Here is a 27,381-nt window from a genome sequence, read left to right as displayed (position 1 = left end):
CACTCATGTCACTTTTATTCATAATCTTTCAATTACATTGCAGCATTTGTCAGAAAGACAGAAGGGTGTAATATTGCTGTTTGTGAAAAAAGTTATGAATTTCATATTCACAAAGGTGTGCCTTGAGACAAATAAAAAGAACAGAACAAAAAAAAGAACAACTAAAGAAAAGCAGGAGTTCATATGTATAAAAACAAAAAAAGTCAGTGTAGAATGCAAATGGTCATGAAAGTGGATAATCACACTTGGGCCACATTCAGCTGCGGTGTGAACGTAGCCTTAATCTCACACAGCTACGGATTTTCTGGTGCCATTTTAAACCGCAAAGCCATTTAAATCTTTTCCCACACAACGAACACAAATGTGGTTTCACAACTGCATGACTTTTCAGGTGTATCTGTAAGTGTGATGGCAAAATAAATGTTTTATTACACTGATCACAATTAAATCGCCTTCCTCCAGATTGAATGCACTGAACATTTTTGAAATCGCTCCTTACTCTAAGCCTCTTTCCACTCTCAGAGCACTGCGGTTTCTTTCCACAACGTGTTTGCAAGTGACGTTTCAGGGCTCTTTTATATGTGAATCTCTTCTCGCACTGAAGACACGTGAAAGGTTTCTCTCCAGTGTGAACTCTTGTGTGAACCTCAAGTGTTATTTTCTGACTGAAACTCTTTCCACAGTGAGTGCAGGAGAAAGGCTTCTCTCCAGTGTGAACTTTCATGTGAGTCTTAAGGTTTCCTTTAAATCTGAAACTCTTTCCACAGTCATGGCACGTAGACGACGTCTCTCGGGAATGACATTTTAAGTGCCAGTTAAGGCGTCTCTTGTCTGGGAAACTCTTTCCACATTGATGACAATTAAAACACTTCTCTCTTGAGTGAAGCCTCATGTGGTAAGTAAGGGTTATTGCACGTGGAAAACATTTTCCACACTCAAGACACTTGAATGGCTTCTTTCTATTGTGAACTGTCATGTGCGCCTTAAGACCTCCTTTGAACGAGAAGCTATTCCCACACTGATCACATGAGAACGGCTTCTCTCCAGTGTGAACTCTCATATGGGAATTAAGGCTTCCTTTCAGAATGAAACTCTTTCCACACTCTTGGCATTTGAAAGGCTTCACTCCAGTGTGAATTTTCAAGTGGTATTTAAGGTTTTGTTTTTTATTGAAACTCTTTCCACATTGAGGGCAGGTGAAGTTACTGTTAGATTCGGTCTTCTGAACTTCTTTCAGTACCATCAGGTCTAAAGCAAAAAAAACAAAAGTTAATTGCAGTTTAAGGGCTCATAATAAATAGTGAATAAATTAATCACCATTAATTATTGTTCATTAGTCATGTCTGCACGCAGTGCATGGAAAAACATCCCCCAATCATGTCACGTTACAGTAGTGAATAACGCATTTCTGTGGATCCCACAGTTTGCAGGTGTAAGGACTCTCACCGGTGTGACGTTTCATGTGTGAATCACGGGTTGATTTACGTCTGAAACTCTTTCCACACTGATCACATGTGAACAGCTTCTCTCCAGTGTGAACTCTCATGTGTGAATTGAGGTTTGATTTCTGAGTGAAACTCTTTCCACACTGTTGACATGTGAACGGCTTCTCTCCAGTGTGAATAATCATGTGGGTTTTAAGGTTATGTTTTTGACTGAAACTCTTTCCACATTGAGGGCAGGTGAAGTTACTGTTAGATTGAGTCTTCTGAACTTTTTGATTCTCTTCTTTCAGTACCATCATGTCTAAAGCAAAAAAGACAAAAGTTAACTGCAGTTGAATGACTCAAATAAGCAGACATCAAAACCAAGATAAAAGTATTAAAACATCAAAACCAACATTGTGCAACAAAACTACACTGTTATAGACCAATCCTCAATCTGCCTTTCAGGTCTTAACTTCTTAACCCGCACCGGTTCGTGGGCGGGGAGGTTGACGGAAGTGGGGGGGTGTGTACTTTTATTTACTTTTGTTTTATACAAAATATTCAATCAACTATCACAAACTATGCATCATTTGAAAGCTAAAACACTCAAGATTCATGTTCTGAACTTGTTTTTGCAATAAATACACCAGAGAGGAAAGGGTTAAATGAAACGCTAAAGGACCATCCATGTAAACATTAGCATAATATCAGCGTTACTCATCTTTCATCTCCTGTCGTTCAGATCAGATCGGACGAATCCAATAAACACCCGCATACATCTCTGTGTAAGAGTCCATTCTTCAAAATGCATCCCACTTTTTAATCCAAAACAACGAAAAAATAGGGAAAAAACTAAAAATCCTCTGTTGTTTGCAAGAGAGTTTTGAGTTAGCGTGATCAATCATGTCCATTTTCAATGAAATATCGATTCTATTCCGTGTCTGGCAAACTCCCCCTGCTAGAATAGCTTCTCCCACGTATTTTAAACCCTCCCCCGTCTCTCTCCTTCAATCAGAGACTCTTCTGGGATGCATCATATAGAGGAAGTGCCTTACAGGCTTGGTGAGCTGTCAATCATTGCGCCCATGGTTTTCGTTGGATAAAGGCACTCGGTGCCCAGCCAATGCCTTTCCAACAAAGGTTTGATTGATGGACTTAGTAACCAATCAAAAGGCATTATCTTGCGCAGTTTGCGTAAGTAGGCTTTGGTGAATACTGTTTGTGCCCTGGCTGCGCGTTCTCCATGGCGCAACTGCAGTGGAGCGCGCTGTCTCTTACTGATGCTTCCCATCAGCTAAATGAGTTTTTTACACTTTGTAATCTCTGTAAATAGTTGCTTTAGTTTTTCAGTAACTGTTTATCCATTATAATTAGTAGTATATTGCAGTTTATTGCAGATTTATTTGAATGAAAAACTACTCTTTACAATAGCAAATGTTCTGAAATAAATGGCCTTTTTGAAATGACGCCTAGACTTTTCTTGACATAAAAGCTCACAGAAGCTACATTACTGAGAGAATCATCCTCATATTTGAATCATGACATGATTAGACATTCAGTTTTATATTTAAGTTATTTTCAGGCTCTTAAAATTAAATTATAATATTTTTTTCCCTAAGTGAAAACAAAAAACGTGAGTCACTTACATGTATATTTACATGTATATTACTCTGTTCCCATATTACTTTGAGTTATTATGACTCTTGGGTAGCAATATTTCAAGTGTCTAGTTTAAAATAAGACCAGGTTTATGAATATAGACCATAGGGTTTAAGAGCTGCAGACATTTTCATTTGGGTATATCGTTTTCAAAGAATTCCTAAAAAATGGGGCGCTTGTTAAGAGGTTAAGTATTAGAAAAATAGTCTTCTTCACTATGCAATGGTGCAATTTCAAAACAATTTCAATCAGGATTTACATGCCATCATGTACTCAAGTGGTACATGACCTGCTTTTGGCATCTTATCATGAGTACACCTTTCTTCTAGTGATATTAGCTCTATTGACAACATAGATTACAACATTTCTGTTTTGGATATCTTGAGAATTATGCTGTCATTTGTCGATAAGAATTAGCACGGTTTAGGTCAAATCTATCCAACTGCTAATACTTTGTGTAAATGTTTCATCAAACACAAGTATGGAGTGCAACAAGGCTCAGTATTAGGTCCTCTGCTTTTCTCCTAATATATTGTTGATTTATTGTTGATTTTGCGGCTGCATAAACCAACTCACACAGACAGAAAAAAATATAATTGATAATGAAAATGATCACTATTAATTATTGTTCATTAGTCAAAAAACATCCCCCAGTCATGTCACGTTACAGTAGTGAATAACACATTTCTGTGGATCCCACAGTTTGCAGGTGTAAGGACTCTCACCTGTGTGACATTTCATGTGTGAATCACAGGTTGATTTATGTCTGAAACTCTTTCCACACTGATCACATGTGAACGGCTTCTCTCCAGTGTGAATTCTCATGTGGGAATTAAGGTTTCCTCTTTTAGTGAAACTATTTCCACAATGTTTGCATGTGAACGGCTTCCCTCCAGTGTGAATTTTCATGTGGGAATTGAGGTTTGATTTGTGAGTGAAACTCATTCCACACTGTTGACATGTGAAAGGTTTCTCTCCAGTGTGAATTAACATGTGGGCTTTAAGGTAATGTTTTTGATTGAATCTCTTTCCACAATGAGAGCAGGTGTTACTGTTACTGTTAGATTCGGTCTTCTGAACATTTTGAGATGAAGTTGTTTCAGTAAGTATGGATTTTTCTACATCCATGAAATCATGTCTCTTATATTGATCTTTCTCATCCATTTCATTCATTTCTTGATTCTCTTCTTTCAGTGCCATCAGGTCTAAAAAAACAAAAACAAAAAAACAAATACAAGTTAATGACAGTTTAATGGCTCAGAGCAACAGACATCAAAAGTATTAATTCATCAAAAACAACATTATGCAACAGAACTGGGTTTTTATAGACCAGTCCTGAAGCTGACATTCAGGTAAAAAATATTAGAAAAAAAATAGTCTTCTTCACTAAAATTTCAATAAAGATTTAAGCAGCATCCTTTATTAAAGTGATACATGACCTGCTTTTGGCATCTAATCATGAGTACATCTTTCGTCTAGCGTAATTAGGTCTATTGACAATGTTGACCAAAATATCACAATATTCTTTTGGATAGCTTGAGAATTATGTTGTCATTTGTTGATTAAACATTAAAACTGTTTAGGTCAAATCTATCCAACTGCTAATACTTTGTGTAAACAAATAAATGTTTTATCAAACACAAGTATGGTGTGCCACAAGGCTCAGTATTAGGTCCTCTGCTTTTCTCCTAATATATGCTGTCCCTGAGGGAAATTATCATTAGAGTTCAGTATTTTTGCCAATAATACTCAGTTTCCTAACAACGTGATGAAACTGCACAACTGTCCAAGCTAGCACAGAGTATTGTTGATTTTTGTGGCTGTATCAACCAACAGATAATATAGACCAAAAACTGATTGTGAAAATAATCACCAAAGAATAAGTTCCCTTTCACTCGTACAGCGAAAACTCTGATTACTGAAGCCTATTTTTTAATCACGCAGTAAACTGCACGATCATTGGAAATTTCTGAGCAAATTTCTGCTACATTGCTTTAAATGTTGCGGCACCAGAATGGCTCCCCCCCTGGCACGATGATGATGAGCACAGTGAGTGTCTTGGTAAGCCATCCAGATGGGGTTTTGGAGGTAATAAAACGAGGAAACTCACTGCAGTTTGCTTGCAGGCCACCACTGCAGATCAGGGGTTTTCTGGTGGCACATTCTGCATCTTCTGACTTTACTGGAAGGTTTTATGTGCTTTGGAGTGTGTCCTGCTGGATGGTGAGAAGCAGGAAGAACAGGAGCAGCAGGAACATCAGGAGGCGGCACAACTCCAGAGGACTGTAGGACTCTGTTTGAATAATTTGAGGTCCAGATGTTCAAGCTGGTCTGAATCTTATCTCTGGTGGTGAAAAATCAGGCTCTTCTTGGGTGTACCATCGATCATCAGTGCTAGCGGAAAAGCCACTAGAGCCAGATGAAGATCTTTCTTCCTGTCTTCCTCTGCCATGACCTTTGTCTCTCCCTCTCCCGCTTCTTCTCCCTCTTCCTCCGTTTCTTTTTTGTGTACAAGTCACAATAAAAACAAAATGTCTTGCTTTTTGCAAAATAAAGAAAACAAACATGATGCGTGATCTGCAGCCTCTCTCTCAAAGACGTTCTTTCAGATCAAAGCGGTTCGTTCTGTGCTTTAGAATGTAACCAATTATCACGTGATGTCAAGTTCAATATAATCATAGTAGGCTACAAATGACTCCCATAGTTTACAGCATTAGTTGAGAGATGTGTGTACCTCATATATATATATATAGTGGTGCCAATTTCAGCAATTCAGCGTGCCACCCATCCATTAAATTGCAATAATCTTTGTACTTTGTTACTATTGATATGAAACAAAGTCTCAGATTTCAAATTACGTCCATTTTATTACGAAATCTAAAAACATAATTACCGCTTTGGCCAAATGTTTAGGTATATTTAAAAAATGAAATGGAGTAGAAATTTGTAAAGTTAATATTATAACTTTGTTTTTTTTTAAAAAAAAAACATAATTGAGTGTAATTTAAGTGTTTGTACAAATCAGTTCATTTTTACCTTCAATATAATTATAGTAGGCTACAACTGACTCCCATAGTTTACAGCATTAGTTGAGAGGTGTGTACCTGATATATATCCAAAATAATCAATATTGAATCAAGCCATTCCAAGCTTTTTTTGTGACAATTTATTTATTTAATTTAACTCATTATTTTTAATGACAAAAACAAAATAGTTTTTCAGTTATCACAACTGTTATAACAATGGTTATTCAATAAACAGATATTAACTGTTACTAATTGATCCATATCATGATGCATATCGTATCGTGACTTTAGTATCGTGATGCGTATCGTATCGTGACATTGTTGGTGATACACAGCCCTACTAATGTCACATCAATAAAGCTTTTATTTGAAAATGTCTGCTCAGATGCTATAAATGTAGTACCAGTCAAACGTATTTTGCTTCATATTGATGTTTAAATATTATATAGCCTATATATATAATATAATATAAAAATATTATATTATTTTTTCAATTTAATATCAAAGTTTGTTAGAAATTAAAGTTTTGTTTTGTAGAAAGTGTTTTTTTTTGTATAAAGAGAATTGCTTTCTTTAAAGTGAATTTCGTTTTGTATAAATTGTATCTTAATTTTAATTATTTAATTTTTTTATAATGAGACTATTTTAAAGTAGTACAAAACATTTAGAAAAATTAGCTTCTTAGTAATTTGTGTCTTGTTTCTAGTCTAAATATTTAAACATTCTTAAATCAAGATACATTTACTAGATAATTACAATTTTCAACTAAATAAGAAGAGTATTTTTTAAGTGTAGTCAAATCTTTTGATAATTTAAAATATAATAGGCCTTTGTTGACTACATTCTAAATAAATGATTCTGGACTTTTGTTTGGTAGAAAGTAAATTTTTTTGTTTTGTAGAAAGTGCATTTAAGTGAATTGTAAATTGTATCTTAATTTAAATTATTTATTATTAATTTTTTTTAGCATGAGACTACTTTCAAAAACAAAAAAAGTACAATTAAAAAAAAAAGCTTAGTTATTTTGGTCTCATTTCCAGTCTAAATATTTAAACATTCTTAACCCTTTAAGACCTAAGGGTATTTTTACAATAAATTTTCCGCCTGGTGTTATTTACTAAAAAAGCTTGTAAAACATCAACCCTGTTGTGCACAGACAATTGACACACCTCTTTTTTTTCAAGACATGTTGCACTGTCAGTATATTTGTGTTGCATTGATGTCACCTGAATGTAAAATAAGTTATGGGACCATAAAGACAAATGAAAACATAAAACGGAAATTGAATCACTCAAATATTTATTGAAAACACACACAAATAAATAAAAGCTAAGCATATTTCCTCTGGAAAACAGTTTGTTCAAGTCTTTGGAGTCCTGGAACTCAGGAATAAACATGAGAACTTATACAGAACCAAAACTATTTACATTTTTCCAAAAAAAGTCCAGGCGTTTTTGGCCTCTTTGGATTTTGGATATTTACTGGTGCCAAGCCTCAAAACAGTTCCTATCAGGAACTTCTCCTCAAACTTTCTCCTCAAACTTTTTCCTCAAACTTTCTCCACAAAACTACTAAAAACTGCAGCGCGTCTCTCTCTCTCTCCTCTCCACTAGAGGTGCGTCTCTCTCTCTACACAATAACAGAGCTGTGCTTCATGCGTAATGACGCACACCAACGTGGATGACGGATCAGCCTGTCATTGGTCAAACCCTCATCCAAAATGGCAGCTAGCATCGCGCTAGCGGCAAAAATGACGGAAAATGTATAAATTATGGACATCAAGTGGATAAATCTTGGATGTAAGCGTTTTGATTTATTGCTGAACAACTCCAAAAAGATGCACATGTTCCAGGCTGGATAGAAAACCTTCTGTAAAGGCTACAAAGACACCAAAGACACCCCCGTGATGGCTAGCTCGTTAGCTTTCTGCTGGAAAAAACGGTAAGAAAATCGATAAAAGTTTCATGAAATAATATAGATATTTATCGGAGGTGCCGTGTGACGTCGTGGGCGATGCCGTCGGGCTCTGAGGGTTAAATCAAGATGCATTTACTAGATAAGTACAATTTCAACTAAATAAGAAGAGCATTTTTTTGCTCTGTCACACACCTGAAGCTCATTCATTATGCAGGTCTTTTGTCTCTCAGGTGTAATACCCATTATTATTCATTATTATCATTATCATTATCGTTTTTCAAAAACCACACAAACATTATTCTCTCAAAAATACAAGCATGTACATACATGTTGCTCACATATTATGGTAGCCCAGTTTGTGTTGAATACAGTGTAATGACACTTTTGCCATTAATGTGTTTATAAGCAACTGAAAAAACACAAATATCAGAACATGTAAAAACTTCTAAAGGACCCCAAAACTGCTCAGACTCCTAGGGGTTAAATAGGAATATTCGAAAGATCGGAGTCATCACGCCGGAGACAGGTTTATTGAGGATTAGAGGTCTTCACGGGGCCCCCGAGACCCGTGGACCCGTACGGGTCCGGTCTATATTTTAAATGATCAGCCGGGTCCGGGTCGGGTCCCAATCTATTACTACGGGTCCCGGGTCTGTTTAACATTGTGTCTAATACCAGAGTCGATCCGGACTCGGAGAACACCTGCCCGTGATCAGAGTCAGTCAGCACTGCTTGCGTGTTTTTTGTAACTTGCAACTTGTAAAATTAGGATAAGAAAAGTGTGAGCCGGGAAATAAGGTTTAAAAAAAAGAAAGAAGAAAAACACGAGAGATCTCTCTCTCTTGCTCGCTCGCCTCTCTCTCTCTCTCTCTCGCTCTCTCTGCAAGCGCACGGTAATAATAATGGTTACCTTCATGAGTGATGTGCGAAAAAAGCTAAAAAACAACGAATATAAAGTAGTTAAACCCACGTGCACCTCTTCTGTCTGGGCATCCTTCGTGCATATTGTGGACAAACATGGTAAAAAAAAGTAAGTGCTGTCACAAGCCTACGTGTGACGCACTGTTGAAGTTTGATTTGAACTTATATTTAAATAATATATTTCAAATCAGCAACAACATCTCAGGTGAACTGTCACAAATGTTTTCTATGATGCTCAAATGCTCAAAGCTTTTTGCGTAAAAAAGCGAATATTTCAGGTTGCTCCAGCCAACACGCATGTGCGGTCTCAAGCGTGTGTCATGTTTCTATGGCAACCCGAGCTTCCGCAGTGAGTGACTTTAATAATAATATGAATGAACCGTCTTGTTTAATCTTAAAGTTTTGGTGGTCAGACTCGGCTCACAGAGATGAAAGCAAATAAATAATGTCAGCGGCCACCGAACGAGCAATCGTTATTATAGTTCAAAAAGGCAAACAGTCAAAGTTATTATGCGAGTCAACTTGAGGCGAAATGCAAATCTGCAAAGACGCATCTGTCATCCGTCACCGTGACATAAAGTGGACTTTTAAAGCTGAAATGATGAGTGAATTAAGCACGCTTGGAATAACAAGAGAGGAATAACATGGATTGAACTTTTTGGCAAGGATGTAATGCATCACAATCAAGTAACATTACAAGGGAGACGATGTTTCGCAACTTGTCTATTGACTTGTTAATATCAGTTTATTGTGGAATATGTGACAATCGGGTCCAGTTGGGTCTGTGTCTTCGCGCCGGGTTCAGTTCCAGCTTTTAAATAATAGACGGGTCCAGGTCGGTTCCGGGTACTACATTTTTGGCATTGCTCGGATCTGCACGGGTCCGGGTCCAGCTTTTTAAATAATAGATGGGTCCGGGTCAGTTCCGTTTAGCACATTACGGGTCTCTTCGGGTTCGGGTATGAATTTTTGGACCCGTGAAGACCTCTATTGAGGATGTTGTGTCAATTAACCAATTATTAGATAGGAATATTCGAAAGATCGGAGTCATCACGCCGGAGACGGGTTTATTAAGGATGCCATGTCTATGAGGCAATTATTAGCTAGGAATTTTCGAAAGATCGGAGTCATCACGCCGGAGACGGGTTTATTAAGGATGCCGTGCTGATGAGGCAATTATTAGCTAGGAATATTTGAAAGATCAGAGTCATCACGCCGGAGACGGGTTTATTAAGGATGCCGTGCCGATGAGGCAATTATTAGATAGGAATATTCGAAACATCGGAGGCATCACGCCGGAGACAGGTTTATTGAGGATGTCGATTAGTGTCGGTGAGGCAACCGGGGGGAGACACTTCAGACTATGAATGGCTACTCTTCAGTGTGAATTCTCATGTGGTAATTAAGGGTTAATTTACATCTCAAACTCTTTCAAAATTGATCACATGCAAATGGCTTTTCTCTAGAGTGAATATTCATGTGTCCCCTAAGGTTTATTTCCCGTGTGAAGCCATTCCCACACACAGTGCAGATGTAAGGCTTCTCTCCAGTGTGAACTCCCATGTGACTGTCAAGGGTTCTTTTATGTCTGAAACTCTTTCCACACTGTTGGCAGGTGTAAGGCTTCTCTCCAGAGTGAACTCCCATGTGACTGTCAAGGTTTTTTTTATGTTTGAAACTCTTTCCACACTGTTGGCAGGTGTAAGGCTTCTCTCCAGTGTGAACTCTCATGTGCCTGTCAAGGCTTCCTTTATAAGTGAAACTCTTTCCACACTGTTGGCAGATGTAAGGCTTCTCTCCAGTGTTAACTTTCATGTCAATTTTAAGGCTTTCTTTTCGAGTTGAACTCTTTCCACACTGTTGGCAGATGTAAGGCTTCTCTCCAGTGTGAACTTTCATGTCAATTTTAAGGCTTTCTTTTCGAGTTGAACTCTTTCCACACTGTTGGCAGATGTAAGGCCTCTTTCCAGAGTGAACTTTCATGTGGACTTTAAGGTTTCCTTTATTTGAGAAACTCTTTCCACACTGTTGGCAGCTGTAAGGCTTCTCTCCAGTGTGAATTCTCATGTGGACTGTAAGGTTTCCTTTATCTGTGAAACTCTTTCCACACTGTTGGCAGCTGTAATGCTTCTCTCCAGTGTGAATTCTCATGTGGACTGTAAGGTTTCCTTTATATCTGTAACTCTTTCCACACTGTTTGCAGGTGAAATAACTTTGTGAGGGAGTCTTTTTAGCCTGTGTCGATCTTTCTCCAGTCATGAAGTCATAATGTTTATCATAATGGTCTTCCTCCTCTTCCCTTTCATTGAGTTCATGACTTGCCTCTTTCAATGCCATGTGATCTAGGGCAGAAACATACATAAAACAATTTAAACATTTGAAGCATCAATAGCAGGGTATAGGGTAGTATGATCTATAACCTATCCTATCCTAGGGACCAGGGGTGGGCAGCTTTGGTCTTGGAGGGCCACTGTCTTGCAGAGTTAAGCACGTTCTCCCGTCGGTCTCCCATGAAGTCCACTCTGAAATGCCAACTGTCCCGTATTAGCTCGGGCGTCCTGTATATTGGGCCTAAATGTCCTGTATGTTAGAGCAATGCCGTCGTGATGCTATTGCGTTTGCGGGTTCATTTAAAGTCTTTAATGCGTTAAAATAATTTAATGCAAATTGTCACAGCCAGCTCGTTCTCTGCCGTCACATAAAGAGGATCACACACATAAATGGTTTGTCTTGCAAGGTTGTTTATAAAAAAAGATAGTGAGTGATCTGTTACTGAAATATAACATGTCTAGGGATTTAAACAATAAAGGGAAGATAATAATCCAAAAGGTGAGGCATGTTGATAAATAATAAATAAACTAGAAAACAACAAAATGGAGCAAAATGACTTCTCTGGAGATGTTCTACCAGAGGAAGTGCTGATTAGCAGGTGAATACCGCTTTTATACTCCTTATATGCCCATAAATGAATCAATTAGGAGTGGTTGTCTGCAGCCAATCACACCCTCAGAAAACAATAGAAGACAGGGTCGTAACAAAATAAATTACAGAAGTATGTGAAGCTGCGTCAATAATGTAATTTCCATCACGCAGTTAGATGATCCTAGAAGTCGGGAGTTTATCACAATCACACTGTAGTAGATCGCACATTCCAGGGCCCAGTTTATGGCTGGGCCACTCTCTGTCCATAACAGTGGACAAAGGTTTGCTACATTTTGATTGGATCTTGTTGGACTTACACAAACAAACTGTCCAACGCCATCAGATAAAGATGCTAGGACAACAGCCAGACACCTCTTGGAGGCCAAGATGACCACCTCTGGTAAAAGCCCAGGAAGGACAGGACATCTCATTGGTCCATTTGCAGTTTCTGCCCTTCACCCACCAAAAGACTAATCCCTAACGTCCTGGTCTGTGACTGCAATAAAAATTCCACAGGACCTTAGAAGTAGTGGGTGAAAGTAAGACCACAATGACCCATCCAAATCCATTCATAACTATGTTTGGAAACCTTAAGACTGATGTAAACCACACACATCCATTTCATACTTATTCAGAGAAACAAGTATTCTCAGTGACAGCTATTTGTAATGCATAATCTTACACAGATTCAGCTGTTACTGAACAAAGTAATGAACAGTTCTTATTTATCTTTTTCTATCATGTTTGGTGTCTATTTGTTTAGAATATTGCCAAGGGTATTCTGATGGTGGTTTGGAAAGTCAGAAATGCATTGGTAAACTTTAAAGACTTCTAACATTGTACAGTATGCAAATGAGTTCCACAGGGGAAAGAAGGGTAGGCCAACTGTGTGCGCCCTCTGATGCCAGCAGCCAATCGCAACACTGGAATGGAAAAGCGCCAAATTGCAATCCCTTCCAATTCGGCAAAGGATAAAGGTACCCTTTCAACAGACACTCCTTGTTCTAAGGACAAACAGTTTACCAAGTTCTGAGTCTGAGTCCTGCAAGGATGAGACTGTGACAGATCAACCAAGTTCTGAGCCTCTGGTTAATCCAGAGAGACAACAAAAGATCCGAGGATCTGACCTACAGCTTGTGAGGCAGCAACAGATACGACCACGTTCTGAGCCTCCAGCCTGTGATGAAAGAGACATTAACAAACACTACATTCAGAGTTTTAGTCCACCGAGACGATATCAGCACGTCCCGAGTCTCCAGAGAGACCAAAACGGATTGACCAAGTCTTGAGTGTCTGGCCCACAGAGTCAGAAGACACACAGAGACATTTGCAACAAGGTTAAGCTAAGGAGAGCAAAACCTTCACTTCGAGGTTCCTTCATCTGCGTGTTCCAGATTAAGGACCTTCTGCATTTACTTCAGGGCCTCATCTGCGTGTTCCAGATTAAGGACCTTCTGCACCTACTTCAGGGCCTCGTCTGCGTGTTCCAGATTAAGGACCTTCTGCACCTACTTCAGGGCCTCATCTGCATGTTCCAGATTAAGCACCTTCTGCACCTACTTCAGGGCCTCGTCTGCGTGTTCCAGATTAAGGACCTTCTGCACCTACTTCAGGGCCTCATCTGCGTGTTCCAGATTAAGGACCTTCTGCATCTACTTCAGGGCCTCATCTGCATGTTCCAGATTAAGCACCTTCTGCACCTACTTCAGGGCCTCGTCTGCGTGTTCCAGATTAAGGACCTTCTGCACCTACTTCAGGGCCTCATCTGCGTGTTCCAGATTAAGGACCTTCTGCATCTACTTCAGGGTCTCGTCTGCGTGTTCCAGATTAAGGACCTTCTGCACCTACTTCAGGGCCTCATCTGCGTGTTCCAGATTAAAGACCTTCTGCACCTACTTCAGGGCCTCGTCTGTGTTCCAGATTAAGGAACTTCTGCACCTACTTCAGGGCCTCATCTGCGTGTTCCAGATTAAGGACCTTCTGCACCTACTTCAGGGCCTCATCTGTGTTCCAGATTAAGGACATTCTGCACCTACTTCAGGGCCTCGTCTGTGTTCCAGATTAAGGACCTTCTGCACCTACTTCAGAGCCTCATCTGCATGTTCCAGATTAAGGACCTTCTGCACATACTTCAGGGCCTCATCTGCGTGTTCCAGATTAAGGATCTTCTGCACCTACTTCAGGGCCTCATCTGCATGTTCCAGATTAAGGACCTTCTGCACCTACTTCAGGGCCTCATCTGCGTGTTCCAGATTAAGGACCTTCTGCACCTACTTCAGGGCCTCATCTGCGTGTTCCAGATTAAGGATCTTCTGCACCTACTTCAGGGCCTCATCTGCGTGTTCCAGATTAAGGACCTTCTGCACCTACTTCAGGGCCTCGTCTGCGTGTTCCAGATTAAGGACATTCTGCACATACTTCAGGGCCTCGTCTGTGTTCCAGATTAAGGACCTTCTGCACCTACTTCAGAGCCTCATCTGCATGTTCCAGATTAAGGACCTTCTGCACATACTTCAGGGCCTCATCTGCGTGTTCCAGATTAAGGACCTTCTGCACCTACTTCAGGGCCTCATCTGCGTGTTCCAGATTAAGGATCTTCTGCACCTACTTCAGGGCCTCATCTGCGTGTTCCAGATTAAGGACCTTCTGCACCTACTTCAGGGCCTCATCTGCGTGTTCCAGATTAAGGACCTTCTGCACCTACTTCAAGGCCTCATCTGCGTGTTCCAGATTAAGGACCTTCTGCACCTTCAGGGCCTCATCTGCGTGTTCCAGATTAAGGACCTTCTGCACCTACTTCAGGGCCTCATCTGTGTGTTCCAGATTAAGGACCTTCTGCACCTACTTCAGGGCCTCGTCTGCGTGTTCCAGATTAAGGACCTTCTGCACCTACTTCAGGGCCTCGTCTGTGTTCCAGATTAAGGACCTTCTGCACCTACTTCAGGGCCTCATCTGCGTGTTCCAGATTAAGGACCTTCTGCACCTACTTCAAGGCCTCATCTGCGTGTTCCAGATTAAGGACCTTCTGCACCTACTTCAGGGCCTCATCTGCGTGTTCCAGATTAAGGACCTTCTGCACCTACTTCAGGGCCTCATCTGTGTGTTCCAGATTAAGGACCTTCTGCACCTACTTCAGGGCCTCGTCTGCGTGTTCCAGATTAAGGACCTTCTGCACCTACTTCAGGGCCTCGTCTGTGTTCCAGATTAAGGACCTTCTGCACCTACTTCAGGGCCTCATCTGCGTGTTCCAGATTAAGGACATTCTGCACCTACTTCAGGGCCTCATCTGCGTGTTCCAGATTAAGGACCTTCTGCACCTACTTCAGGGCCTCATCTGTGTGTTCCAGATTAAGGACCTTCTGCACCTACTTCAGGGCCTCGTCTGCGTGTTCCAGATTAAGGATCTTCTGCACCTACTTCAGGGCCTCGTCTGTGTTCCAGATTAAGGACCTTCTGCACCTACTTCAGGGCCTCATCTGCGTGTTCCAGATTAAGGACCTTCTGCACATACTTCAGGGCCTCATCTGCGTGTTCCAGATTAAGGACCTTCTGCACCTACTTTAGGGCCTCGTCTGCGTGTTCCAGATTAAGGACCTTCTGCACCTACTTCAGGGCCTCATCTGCGTGTTCCAGATTAAGGACCTTCTGCACCTACTTCAGGGCCTCATCTGCGTGTTCCAGATTTTAGGACCCTTTGGTGCTCCAGGAGATCAGCATCCCACAGATCTTCGTGTTCAAGACTGTTGAAACGGATTCCAGCTCCTTTCCCCACTGCATTGTCACCCAGCACGACCAGTGGAAGAATCACCGCCATTGGACTGCTTACTCAACCAAGTGGAACATAACGTAACCAAACCTCTTTCCAGAGACCATGGTATTGTTGTATATTATCAGTATATGATTTTCTAATTTACATTAGAGATAATTTAACTGATGCTAGTTAATAACAAATAATATTTAGTTATTTGTTTGATGCATAATAAGGTTCTTCACCTTATTTTCAAACAACAGTTTATCTTTTTACAAGATAACGCAACTCTTCCATAGCCACACTCAACTTAATCACATGTGTTTTATGCACTTTATTCCTTTATCATTCATTGTATTCATTTAGTAGTTCTGTTAGTTATTCTTGTTTATCTTTTGTTAATAAAATCTATTTTATTACAATTGTGTCTTACTTGTGCTGATAATACAGAAGAGGCTCTACAAGTTAGAAATCTCACCAATCTTTCAGATAAATCAGCTGATAAACTCTCCCCACTTTACATTCAATCTAAATGATTGAACCGGCGAGGAGAAAGTGGTTTGTGCTTGTGCTTCTGCTGTTGCTTTCAGGTAACATTCACCCCCACCCTGGCCCAGCTTCAAACACCAGAGGAACTTAAATCAAGCAATGGTCTGAGATTTCTTCATCTTAACGTGAGAAGTTTGATAAATAAGATGGATACAGTGCGAATCTGGGTAGATTCGACTGATGCTGATATAATAATTCTCACAGAGACTTGGCTAAAAAAATCAATTACAGACGATATGGTACACAATGTTTTTAGAGTTGATTGTAGTAAAAAAGGAGGAGGGGTTGCAGTTTATACTAAAGTAAATATTAATTGTATTTATAGTCAGTCAGTTAGTATTTTAAAGTGTTTTGAAGTTGTAGCTATTAAAGTATTTTTACCAAATGGGTCTGATATGATGGTGGTCGGTTGCTACCGCCCGCCTTCAGCTTCAAGTGAGGCCATCTCATTGCTTATGGACATGCTGCACAGTTGGACTAACTCTGATTTAGTCTTAATGGGGGATTTAAACTGGGACTGGTTGTCTCCGTCATCAGACTCTTTTAAGGACATTTGTAATTCCTTGTGTCTGGATCAATTGATAAATTCACCAATTTGCCTAAATGAAAAGGATATGAGCAAATCATCCTTGATTGATGTGGTTTTAACAAATATACCCCATGTTTTCTCTGCAACAGGAATTTTTTGTAATGATATTAGCAATCACTGTGCAATCTCGTGTGAGAAATTTCACCTAGATTTATATTTAAACGTCAATTTAAGCAGGGCTCTACATAGCGACCATTTTGGGCGCATTTGCGCCTGAAAATTACTGCGTGCGACTGTGAGAAAGTATTTAGGCGCACCGGTGCGAGTGACCCAATCGATTCTCATGAATAGATGTACAATACAATCGGAATAAAAACTACAACTGCCAAAGTGCATCAACACTAGGGTTGGGAATCGTGAGAAATTTTCCGGTTCCGGTTCCGGTTTCGGTTCCGCCTAACGATTCCGGTTCCATTAAAATTATTACACAAATAGTGGTAAAGGAAAAAGGCACAATACGCAACTCAAACAATCCATTTTGTGTTTATTACTTGCTCTAAAATTAATTTACAGGTTGGCAATATCAAAAAAGTCCTGTACTGTACATATATTACAGTATTAATTAAGCCATTCTTGCAACACATTGTTTTTCAAATGAACACCTCTGAAATTGTCTTATTACATTTTATCTCTCTATCTCTGAATAAAACCAAGTTATAAATTATATTTATTAGTTATATTTATTAATTAGTTGTATATTAATTTAATAGTAATTCAGTTATTCAGTGAACTTGTAAATAATAAATTGCAATTCAGCATTACAAAGGTAATTGTGCCTAAACGCTTACCTAAACCATGGTGACTCAACGTTGACATATATATATATATATATATATATATAGGCCTTACACTATAAATCTGGTATAAGCCCTGTGGCACTCTGTGCTGTAGCAAATGTTTTGTCAAATTGCTAGTGCAGCCTCCTTTGCATGTTATTAACTTTTCACATTTTGCTTCATTATCATTCATTCTTTGGAAATGAATCCATACTTGTGACTTTCTCTTCGCCATGCTGGTGGTCAACGAGAAAATATCTGACGCAAAACCGTAAATGTGTAGTGCGAGGGCTTTCAGGCTGAACTGCGTTGCACTCCTGGAAGCGGCAGGCAACGTAATTAATATTCATGATGAGGTGAGCCAGGGTTGCCAGGTTTACACAACAAAACCCGCACAATTGCACAATCGCTTAAACCCGCGGACATGAAACACAGCCCGCGGCAACAGTGGAAACCGGGAAAGCGGGAAAACCACGGACTTGGCAACACTGGCTGTCACTCGCTATGAAAGGATACACTTCCAGCGCTTCGCACACACATTGCACCAGAACCGTTTTCGGAACCGAAACTTAGGAATTTCGCGCGGTTCTGGTATTTTTCAAAAATCAGTTTCGGTTCTGAATAAGAACCGGTTCTCGGTTCCCAACCCTGATGTTAAGTAACAACGTTTTAGCCACTATACTGTTTATTTCGTGAAAATCAAAACTACACCAGAACTGTTGCGCATCTCCAAGCGGTTCAATCGAATGAATCTGCGCTTGAACGATTGAATGAATGACTCACACATAGACTTGACGCCACCTACTGGCGGTTTTATTTTCATATTTATACTTTGCATTAACTTTTTATTTAAAATATCAAACTTTTAAAGTTTAACTTGTACACAACCCATTTCTAAATTCAAAAACGTATATTTAAAACATTCATACAACATTATTTACCCATGAGCTGCATTAAACAGTATAAACAGCACTTCAGATGCTGTGCCACTTCTACAGTGCAAAGATGGATCTTTTGATGCTGATTTAATTAGATTGGTAACAGTCTGATTGTGTATTATTGCTCTAACTGAATTTATTGTTTAAATTGACATTTTAAAAACAACTTTTCTATTTTAATTGAAGAAATTGACAAAAGATGATGCATACATTTAATAAGATTAGAAAACATTGCTCTTATAACGGTAAAAATGCCCCAGGACATTAATTTAAAGGGACAAAGATAGTCCTGTAATGAGAAAGTTATAATTGGAATGCGTGTTATTGATCAGAAAGTGCTCCTGAGCCCTGTTAATGTACAAGCTGTTTTGCAAGATGTGTATAATAGTAATTTACAGTTAGTTTCAATTTTACCGGATGTGGTTGATGCCTGGGAATATTTTTAATCTATTTTTCTAGAAATTTGTGATAAACATGCTCCTTTACGTAGGTTTAGGGTGAGTGGAAGAAATAACCCTTGGTTCAATTAATCCGTTTCTAAGCTTATTAAGCAAAGAAATGGGGCTTGGTCTAAAGCAAAGAAAACAAATAGTGATGAGGACTGGGCCCAATATAGATTATTACGGAATAAATCCTCACAATTGATAAAAAAGCTCAAAAAGTCAGTATTATTTAAATCTGATTAAAAATAACATGAACGATACTTCTACATTTTGGAAATTAACAAAATCTCTCGTAGGGTCAAACTGATCTTCCAAAAGTTTTAAAATTGAACCAAAGATTAATTACAGACAAGGTTAATATTGTTAATATATTTAATAGTCATTTTAATTCAGTTAGTTCGATAACAGATTCTAGTAACTCATTGCTGAACAGGGAATTGACGAGCTGTCTCACTATAGTGATTCAGATTTATTTTCTTTACCCCTATATCACCCACCCAAGTTCATAAACTACTATCAAATTTAGACTGTAAAAAATCAGCTAGGTATGATCAAATTGAACCATTTTTTTTAAGTGTCTGCAGACCTTATAGCCGAACCTATAGAGTGCCGAAGTAATGACGTCACTTTGTAGGCCAACCCGGAAGTTAGCGGCGCATGGGTCCCCTCGATCAAAAAGCCATTCATTTTCCCCATAGACTTTTGGAAAATCGCAAAAAATAAGATCTGTGTTCAACAAAGAGTAATGACCCTTACACGTTTTGTCTACCAAGATAATCTTTACAAGTTAATCCAAAATGTATACATTTTGAAGCCCAAATAAAGCCGTCAGATATAAAATGCTAACGGTAGGCTATAAACGGACTACAGCACACCATGGTCGCGGATCAACGTCATCATCAAGCTTCCTCAAACTTTATTTAAAAGCACGCTCGCTCATTATGATCTGCGCTGTGTATGAACACTTATCCACTTTTTCATGAGAAATATTGCCCATTTGTTTTTTCCAAAAATGTTAGAAACTAATTTTGTTTATGCGTGCCTCTCTGAGATTTATCTTTTGTTAATGTTTTTTCAGACAATATGATTATCACTGTGATAACATTAAATGACATGAAACACAACCCAGTCTCTTTTTGTTAAATGCAAGTTTATGTATGATCAATAATACTAAACGTATAATAAGCTACACATGAAATAAAGCAAACAATTCAGTCAAACATTCAAAGTCAGTGCTAGTCGGCTAACTTACAACGGTAACGTACAGTTATAGCCTAAAAATAAACAAGTAATGAAACTTATCTTTGCACTCAGCCTAAACGATTTGCCAGGGAACAAATTATAGATCCATGAGAGCAAATATGGGCCGTTAAATCTCCACAAGACTAATTATAGCTGGAGACGCCACAGAGACATCAGAGCCAGCGGCAGACGGCAGAAGGACTGGTCGAGGAAAGTCAACTCTCGCCGGCTAAACAAGCGCTGACCGCCGCTGACTCACTGGAGCTCACAACTTCGATAACACCAGATAAAATGTTTAAATAGGCACTCTTCTTATAAATAAACCACAGATTTGAGCTTTAAACAACTACATTATCGACTGAAAAAGTCTTAAAACTAAGTTGTCACACATTAACAGTAGATTTTAACACAAAAAGACGTGTAAACACAGCCCATGTCAGCCATTTCTCAACGAGACAAACATGTGAAGAGAGTAAACTCCAAATGTTCAAGAATCCAACTTTGCGCAAATAGCGCCATTTATTCACGCCACATAAGTTCTTCATTCTTAGGCTGAAACGTGGGCTAGTGAGAGATTGCCTGTTTGTCACGATGACGTCTAAAGTCCCCGCCAAAGGATGTAGTCCCTTTTAGCAACTTGTTAGCAACCATCGTTTTTAAGACACAATAAAGTCTTAAAAAATCACAAGCAGGTTATAACTAGTGTGTTTTATGTCATAGATTAAAACGTGAAAATATATAGAGGCTTTGTTAACCACAGACCTTATTTCAGGCGATTTAGCAAAAACACATTCAAAAAACCCATAGACTTTAGGGCGAGGGAACCCATAGGGCTAAAATGCTAACTCACTTCCGCGTTTTGGCCTACAAAGTGACGTCATTACTTCGGCACTCCATTGCATCGATTTCTAATCTGAGTCTATCAACTAATGTAATTCCTCCATTTTGGAAATCAGCTATGGTTATGCCCTTATTAAAAGGAGCTGATACTTCTGATTGAAATAATTAATTGCCCTATTTCTAAACTACTGGTCTTAGCAAAAGTTTTTGAATCGCTGGTAAATGATCAAATGAAAAAATACCTACATAATCATAATATTTGAAAGGCATCTCAGTCAGGATTTAGAGCGGGCGATTACCGATTAGTACGATTACCGCTACTACACTAGTTACTAATGATTTAATGACTGCTCTCGATAAGAGACAGCACTGTGCAGCCTTATTTATTGATCTGACAAAACCATTTGATTTGGTGGATCATGGCTTGCTGTTAGAAAGGCAAAAAAATTTAGGTTTCGGTACTTCGGCTTATCTTTCTGATAGAACTCACTGTGTTTCTGTAGATAATTACACCTCATCCATGTTAACAGTTAAGAAGGGTGTCCCACAAGGCTCTTTACTGGCTCCACTTCTTTTTTCTATCTTTATTAATGAACTGGGCCAGGGAATAAAATCTGCGAAGTTACATTTTTATGCTGACGACACAATTATTTATTCCACTGCACCCTCTCCATCATATAGAAAGGGTACCAACTTATACATACTTAGGAATATGGCTTGATGAGAAATTAGCTTTTGATTACGTGGTGAAAGACTTAAACCAAAAAAAAATTTTTTTCCTTTGGATCAAGAACATATGACATATGTTAATAAAATATTATTAGGTATGCTTCCAAATTACATTACTAGTCTTGTATGCCTATGTGGAAAGAACTATAGCACTAGATCATCTAATGGGATTAAATTAGTAGTGCCTAGGATACACTCGGAGCATGGACAATCATCTCTCTCTTATTACGCTCCATGGTTATGGAATGAATTTCAAGTTACTACCCCATTAGAAACAATTCCTTCTTTGAATATGTTCAAACATCTACTGCAGTGTAAAATGTAGGGATGCACCGAATATTCGGCCACCGAAAATTTTCGGCCGAAAATGCCCCAAAAGTGCATTTTCGGTTTTCGGCCGAAAGACTTTTATCACCGAAACAACATGGCCGAAATGTTGTGATGACGCAAACAGAAACCGCGACCTGCACGTGCTTGTCTGATGCAACATGTCTGCGGTGTGGACGTATTTCAGTATATCTGAGAAACACCCACGTCTGCTCCACGCACAGGCACTGACAGCGAGAGCTCATGTTGAGAAGAGCTCATGATGAGAAGAGGACCAGACTTCACTGTGAAACCGAACGCAATCTTTAACAGTGGGCATGTTTTAAGCGCGGAACACACTTCAATCTGGCGGCAGCGCGCGCGCGTGAACGCGATCATCTGTGAGCGCGATCGATCATCTCTTCCTTAAGAATAAACATGAATGAACATCTAAGGTGTGTTGAGGATACATTACAACTTACTGTCATGTGTATATATGTGGTGTAATCTCTCAGTCAGTGTTTCAACGGCAGAAAGACCCTCAATAACTGCTGTAAACTAAACAGTCATGTAGCATCATTTACCTCAGGCAGTCATTCAGTGTCCACAGCTGTTAGTTCACTAGAGAAATCAACTCTTTCACTAAATATATGACCTATATTAGCCGTTATATTCATTATATTCTACTTAACCTGTTAATGATGTCTTGATTATTTCATGTATGTTTAAATAAAATGACAGACACTGTGTATAAATGATTATATTTCAACAACGAATTGGATAAAAAACTATTTTATAATTAGATTTAGAAGTTATTGCGAAAACTGCCTTATGTGAAGTGTACATGTTTGTGTACTGTGTTATTTGAGTGTTGATTATTAGACCTAAAAATAAATAGCAACTGAATTTAGGCAAATAGTTTGGGCTCTGTTTTTAACCTTTAAAATCAAAGTAAGGGCTCCCTATATAGTTTAGAGCAATATATTCAATAAACTTTTAGTTATAATTTAATTCATTTAAGGACAGACTTTTTTTTTTCAGTAAACCAATAAAAATAAATAAAAAGCAATTTTGTAAAACTGCTGTACCGAACCGTCAGTTTTGTGTACCGCTATCCCTATTCTACAGTTAACATATGGGCTATGGCAGTCTTTGCTTTGATACACTATTATGTTGAAGGCCTACAGAGAAAATAGTTGTATCTTTAAGTTGCACTTGTTCTGAATGCACTTTCTTGTAGTCCTACAGAGAAAATTTTTAAATGCACTAGACCTAAATGCACTTTGTTTTTATGAGAGAACATTTAATTTAAAAACCTTTCTGTAGGCCTGTAAATTATTATTTAATGTACAGATGAGTGGGGTCAAGTTAAACATTTTAGTTTGAATTTTATTTTATACTGTGCATTGTTGCAATGTGCTAAATAAATATTGGCATAATTTGTTATTGATTTATTCTTTGAAACTTGAATATTAATTTATGCAATTGCAATGCCTTGATTTTAGTAAAGTTAGTACACAGTCATAGCCATAAATGCTATGGTACTAATATTTGGCATAATTTATTTCGGTGTTTCGGTTTTCGGCCTTGGTTTCCTCTTTTTCGGTTTTCGGTTTCGGCCAAGAATTTTCATTTCGGTGCATCCCTAGTAAAATGATTGAATCATGTTGCGGTTTTAATTAACTTGCTGATTTATGTTGAATGTTTTAGTGTGAAATTATTATTTTGTGAGGCGTGGCTCCTCAAACAAGTTCACGGAAACAAGCACATCTTGTTTTGTTTATTTTACAATAGCACAATGTAAGTAAACACTTTGCAATTTTGAGCGTTGTCCTACTCTTATTATCTGTATGGCCAGAATGACGGAGTATTGTAGGCCTGTTTCCTCTGCTCGTTCACTGCGCACACACAACATATTACAGCATTGCAAACTTATATCGCAGCCTGTTCAACATAAAATAATCAATCTAACGTATAAAAAAGTTACACAGCTCAGTTTAAATAGTCAGTAGTAGTGGTGTTTCCGCTGAACGTTTTCGCGTGTGAAGAGGAGGATTTTTTCCATCAATATTGGGACGCGAGTTCTACAAAGCCTATAATAAATAATGGTTTAGCTTTCAAATACATTGCGAATATGAATGAGAGATAAAAAATGAGATCTACAATATAAAATGAGAGTTACTCTTTAATTCAAGTGTTAGCCTACTCTCTTACTGCATTTGCATTAATGATCAGAGACGCTGGTTACTTTGAGTTTATCATTAAATGATTTTGTTTTGGTTTTATAGTTATAGCCTGGCCTACTTATATTTTTTTTAATTCTTGATCTGTTCTTACTCCATGCCTTACTTACTCTGAATGCCGTTACATTTTAAGGATTTATTGTGGAGTGAGGGGAACTAAAATAGCCTTTAGCTATGTTTCTAGTGTTTATAGTAGCTACATTTAACATTTTGCTTTATTTATCGGTATTATTTCTGAATGCAATCAAATGCGACTTACACGTAATTTACCTTTTATTTTTCTCTCAAAAACATTAATAAATAAATATATATATATGAAGACTTCAGATGCAAAAGCCTCTAAGTCCGTCTGACGTTTTTTTTTATTAAAATAAGCATTTTTGTCAGGCTTCTATGTATCGGTTTCTACCCAAGTACCAGTACTTCTGAATGGGTTGAGGCTGGGATTTAGTGGGTTTGAAGTGAAAGTATTTTATGAACTTATACTATATATTTATACTATATGCGGAGAGCATTCACTCAGTATCATTATCTCATTTTTGAACTTTTAGTGGCTTTTGCATCTGAACTCTTTATATATATATAATATTTGGGTGCATCAAAAAACACAACTCTTGAATTTTGATATGGCTGGTGCTAAAAGTGTTTCAAAATATGTAGAAACAACACACGCAAAATATTTTTCACAACCTGGCCCTTGTCAAACTCTCAAACCATTTTTCCTGCTTCTAAAACATCAACTTTGAGGACAAAATGTTCACTTGCTGCCTAATATATCCCACCCACTAACAGGAGATGAAGAGATAGTCAGTGTTATATGAATATATATTATTATTGTGTATCGTTAAAGTTTTTAAAGCATTTTATACGTGTTTCCATAGTCGGATAAATTCCGCTTTAAGAACGGACACATCCCACCGTAACATTGAGTTCACGAAATGCGGAAACTGAAATAAAACACTGAGTGTAATAAAGATCAAATGACTGAGTTCAGCTTTGAGAATGAAACCAACCTGTGTGTTCCTCAGTTTCTTCATCTTTCAAACTGAACACATCTTCAATCTTCAGCTCTTCATTCTCCTCTTTAATAAACTCAATCTTCAGCTCTTCAGTCTCCTCTTTAATAAAGGCCATCTTTATAATAATAGTGTGTGACTCCAGGAGTTTTTCTGTGTGTTTGTCCTGTTTAAGAGGAGAATAATAACAGAAAGAAAAGAGTGAGTCTCTATCAGCTCAGTCTCAGTCACACTCAACACTAGCACTACACACTAATAATGAACACTATAGAGTTTCATAAAGCTCAGTTTCTCTCATCTCTACTCGCCAGAGACTGAACTCATGTTTATATGGTGAACTGATTCACGATAGAGAGAAATGAGACGCTCTTTCTGTTAATAATAAACAATTCGATTTGCCTGTAAAACTTTGAAGATGGTTTCTATCGTTTTAAACACTGTAAACGCTTAAAACACAAACCTTTCTTCAGCAGAATCACAACAGATGCGGGGGCGCGGCGCGGGCTTATGACGTCATACACAAAACCAAAATAAAAGTCCCGTTCACACACTCCAGTCTACATTCACAGAAGTGCACACACACACACACACACACACACACACACACACACACACACACACACACACACACACACACACACACACACACACACACACACACACACACACACACACACACACACACACACACACACACACACATAATACAAGAGATGACAGTAATTCAGAGTTGAATGTATTGGTGAAATACATATTTAAAGATATGTTGTCCAGTGATGTGCTGAAAATATTAGGAAACTAGTAAAGACTGAGAGACTTGTCTAAATTTATAATATAAAATATATATTTATGTGTGTGTGTGTGTGTGTGTGTGTGTGTGTGTGTGTGTGTGTGTGTGTGTGTGTGTGTGTGTGTGTGTGTGTGTGTGTGTGTGTCAGACTGAGAGACTTTGTCTAAAGGTTAAAACGGTATTGTTTAGGGGAATAAATTATTTATATAATATATAAAAACATAAAGTTAATTTGAATCTAAAAATACCTGAAAATAAGTGTACTAATGATGACCAATTGTGAAACAAGCTGGGGAACAATAGTCTGTTTGAGGGGGGGAAGAAAGGGAAGAAGGGGGAAGAGGGGAAAAAGAGAAAAAAAGGAAAAGGAGAGGGGAAAAAGGGAAAAGGAGAGGAAAAGAGAAGAGAGAGATTTTTATGACTTTGTCCCCCAAACAGCAATGTTTTTGCAAGTCTGTTTATCATAAATTATCGCAAAAACTGTTTTTTTAATCTTCCTATACATTTATATGGGAGTAAAGCTGATCACAAGGTTGCCGGTTCGAATCCCACTGCTACAAGAAACTTTTAGGTTGTAACTTTATGTTTTGAATTATGTTTTATCATTAAAAAAATCCCATAACTGGTTTCCACATTACAGAAATAATTTTTGTTGTGCCTTTTTACAATATTGTATTAATTATGAATCACTGATTCAAGATATTTTATTTACATATGTTATTTACAGTTCTTAAAACTTTTAGTTTTAATTATATTTCTGTATATTTTTAAAAACTATTGTAAAAACGAGTAAATTAATTTATTACTGAATGCATCCTCTCATTACAATATTTTTTAACTAGTTCCTATTACTTTTAAATGATACTATAGCAAAGAAAATAACAAAAAACACAAAAAACAAAAGAGAAGCATTTATGATCAAAACAGCAAACTTTTATTTCTTTTTAATATACATTATATTCTTTTTAAAGTGCAACAGAACAGGAAACAAAGAACTATACACAGAACAATATAAAGATAAACTATTTACATAAACTATTAAATATAAAGTAAACTATTTACATAAACTATTTACAATCTTTTTTTAATGTCCTCCAACCACTGCTCCTTCGGAACTGTCTCTACAGAGGGGCAGTATACGGTGCCCTTGTACTGGCTGTGCCCAGTCTCCGCTATCCTGAACTGCCCGCATTTCTTGCACGTATTGTGCAGCACTTTGCGGGTCAGTTTTCGGGCAGCAGGAGCAGCAGGAGGGGCAGGAGGAGCAAGAGGAGCAGATAAGACCCTTATTGCCTGTGGA

The 27,381-nt window shown here is 38.2% G+C and overlaps 1 protein-coding gene across 2 annotated transcripts; it reads right to left on the bottom strand.

The window, feature by feature from the left end:
* On the bottom strand, positions 1-25,808 carry LOC307124016 (uncharacterized protein). Of its 2 annotated transcripts, XM_079812958.1 has the most exons (5): positions 25,752-25,785; positions 25,289-25,457; positions 3,812-4,291; positions 1,447-1,746; positions 1-1,248 (listed from the first exon to the last, which is right to left on the bottom strand). In XM_079812958.1, the coding sequence occupies exons 2-5, from the start codon at positions 25,407-25,409 to the stop codon at positions 257-259; spliced, it is 1,893 nt and encodes a 630-aa protein (XP_079669084.1). In that variant the 5' UTR covers positions 25,410-25,457; positions 25,752-25,785; the 3' UTR covers positions 1-256. The 2 variants fall into 2 exon arrangements, with proteins under 2 accessions (XP_079669084.1, XP_079669085.1); XM_079812959.1 differs by lacking the exons at positions 1-1,248; positions 1,447-1,746; positions 3,812-4,291 and adding an exon at positions 7,397-11,292 and having other exon boundaries at positions 25,752-25,808.
* Positions 25,809-27,381: the final 1,573 nt, after the last annotated feature.

Source organism: Gobio gobio (genome assembly GCF_949357685.1).
Source record: "Gobio gobio genome assembly, chromosome: 1".
NCBI lineage: Eukaryota > Metazoa > Chordata > Actinopteri > Cypriniformes > Gobionidae > Gobio > Gobio gobio.
The sequence above is the reverse complement of the archived record's forward strand: the minus strand, read 5'-3'. Positions and strand labels throughout refer to the sequence as shown.

Bases quoted from the DNA above. Each gene is read 5' to 3' on its own strand.
- LOC307124016 (XM_079812958.1), bottom strand. From the start codon at position 25,409: ATGGCCTTTATTAAAGAGGAGACTGAAGAGCTGAAGATTGAGTTTATT. The intron at 4,292-25,288 runs GTTGGTTTCATT...TTGTTTTTTTAG, and splicing joins AGAAACTGAGGAACACACAG to ACCTGATGGCACTGAAAGAA. The intron at 1,747-3,811 runs GTGAGAGTCCTT...TTTTTGCTTTAG, and splicing joins ACACATGAAATGTCACACAG to ACATGATGGTACTGAAAGAA.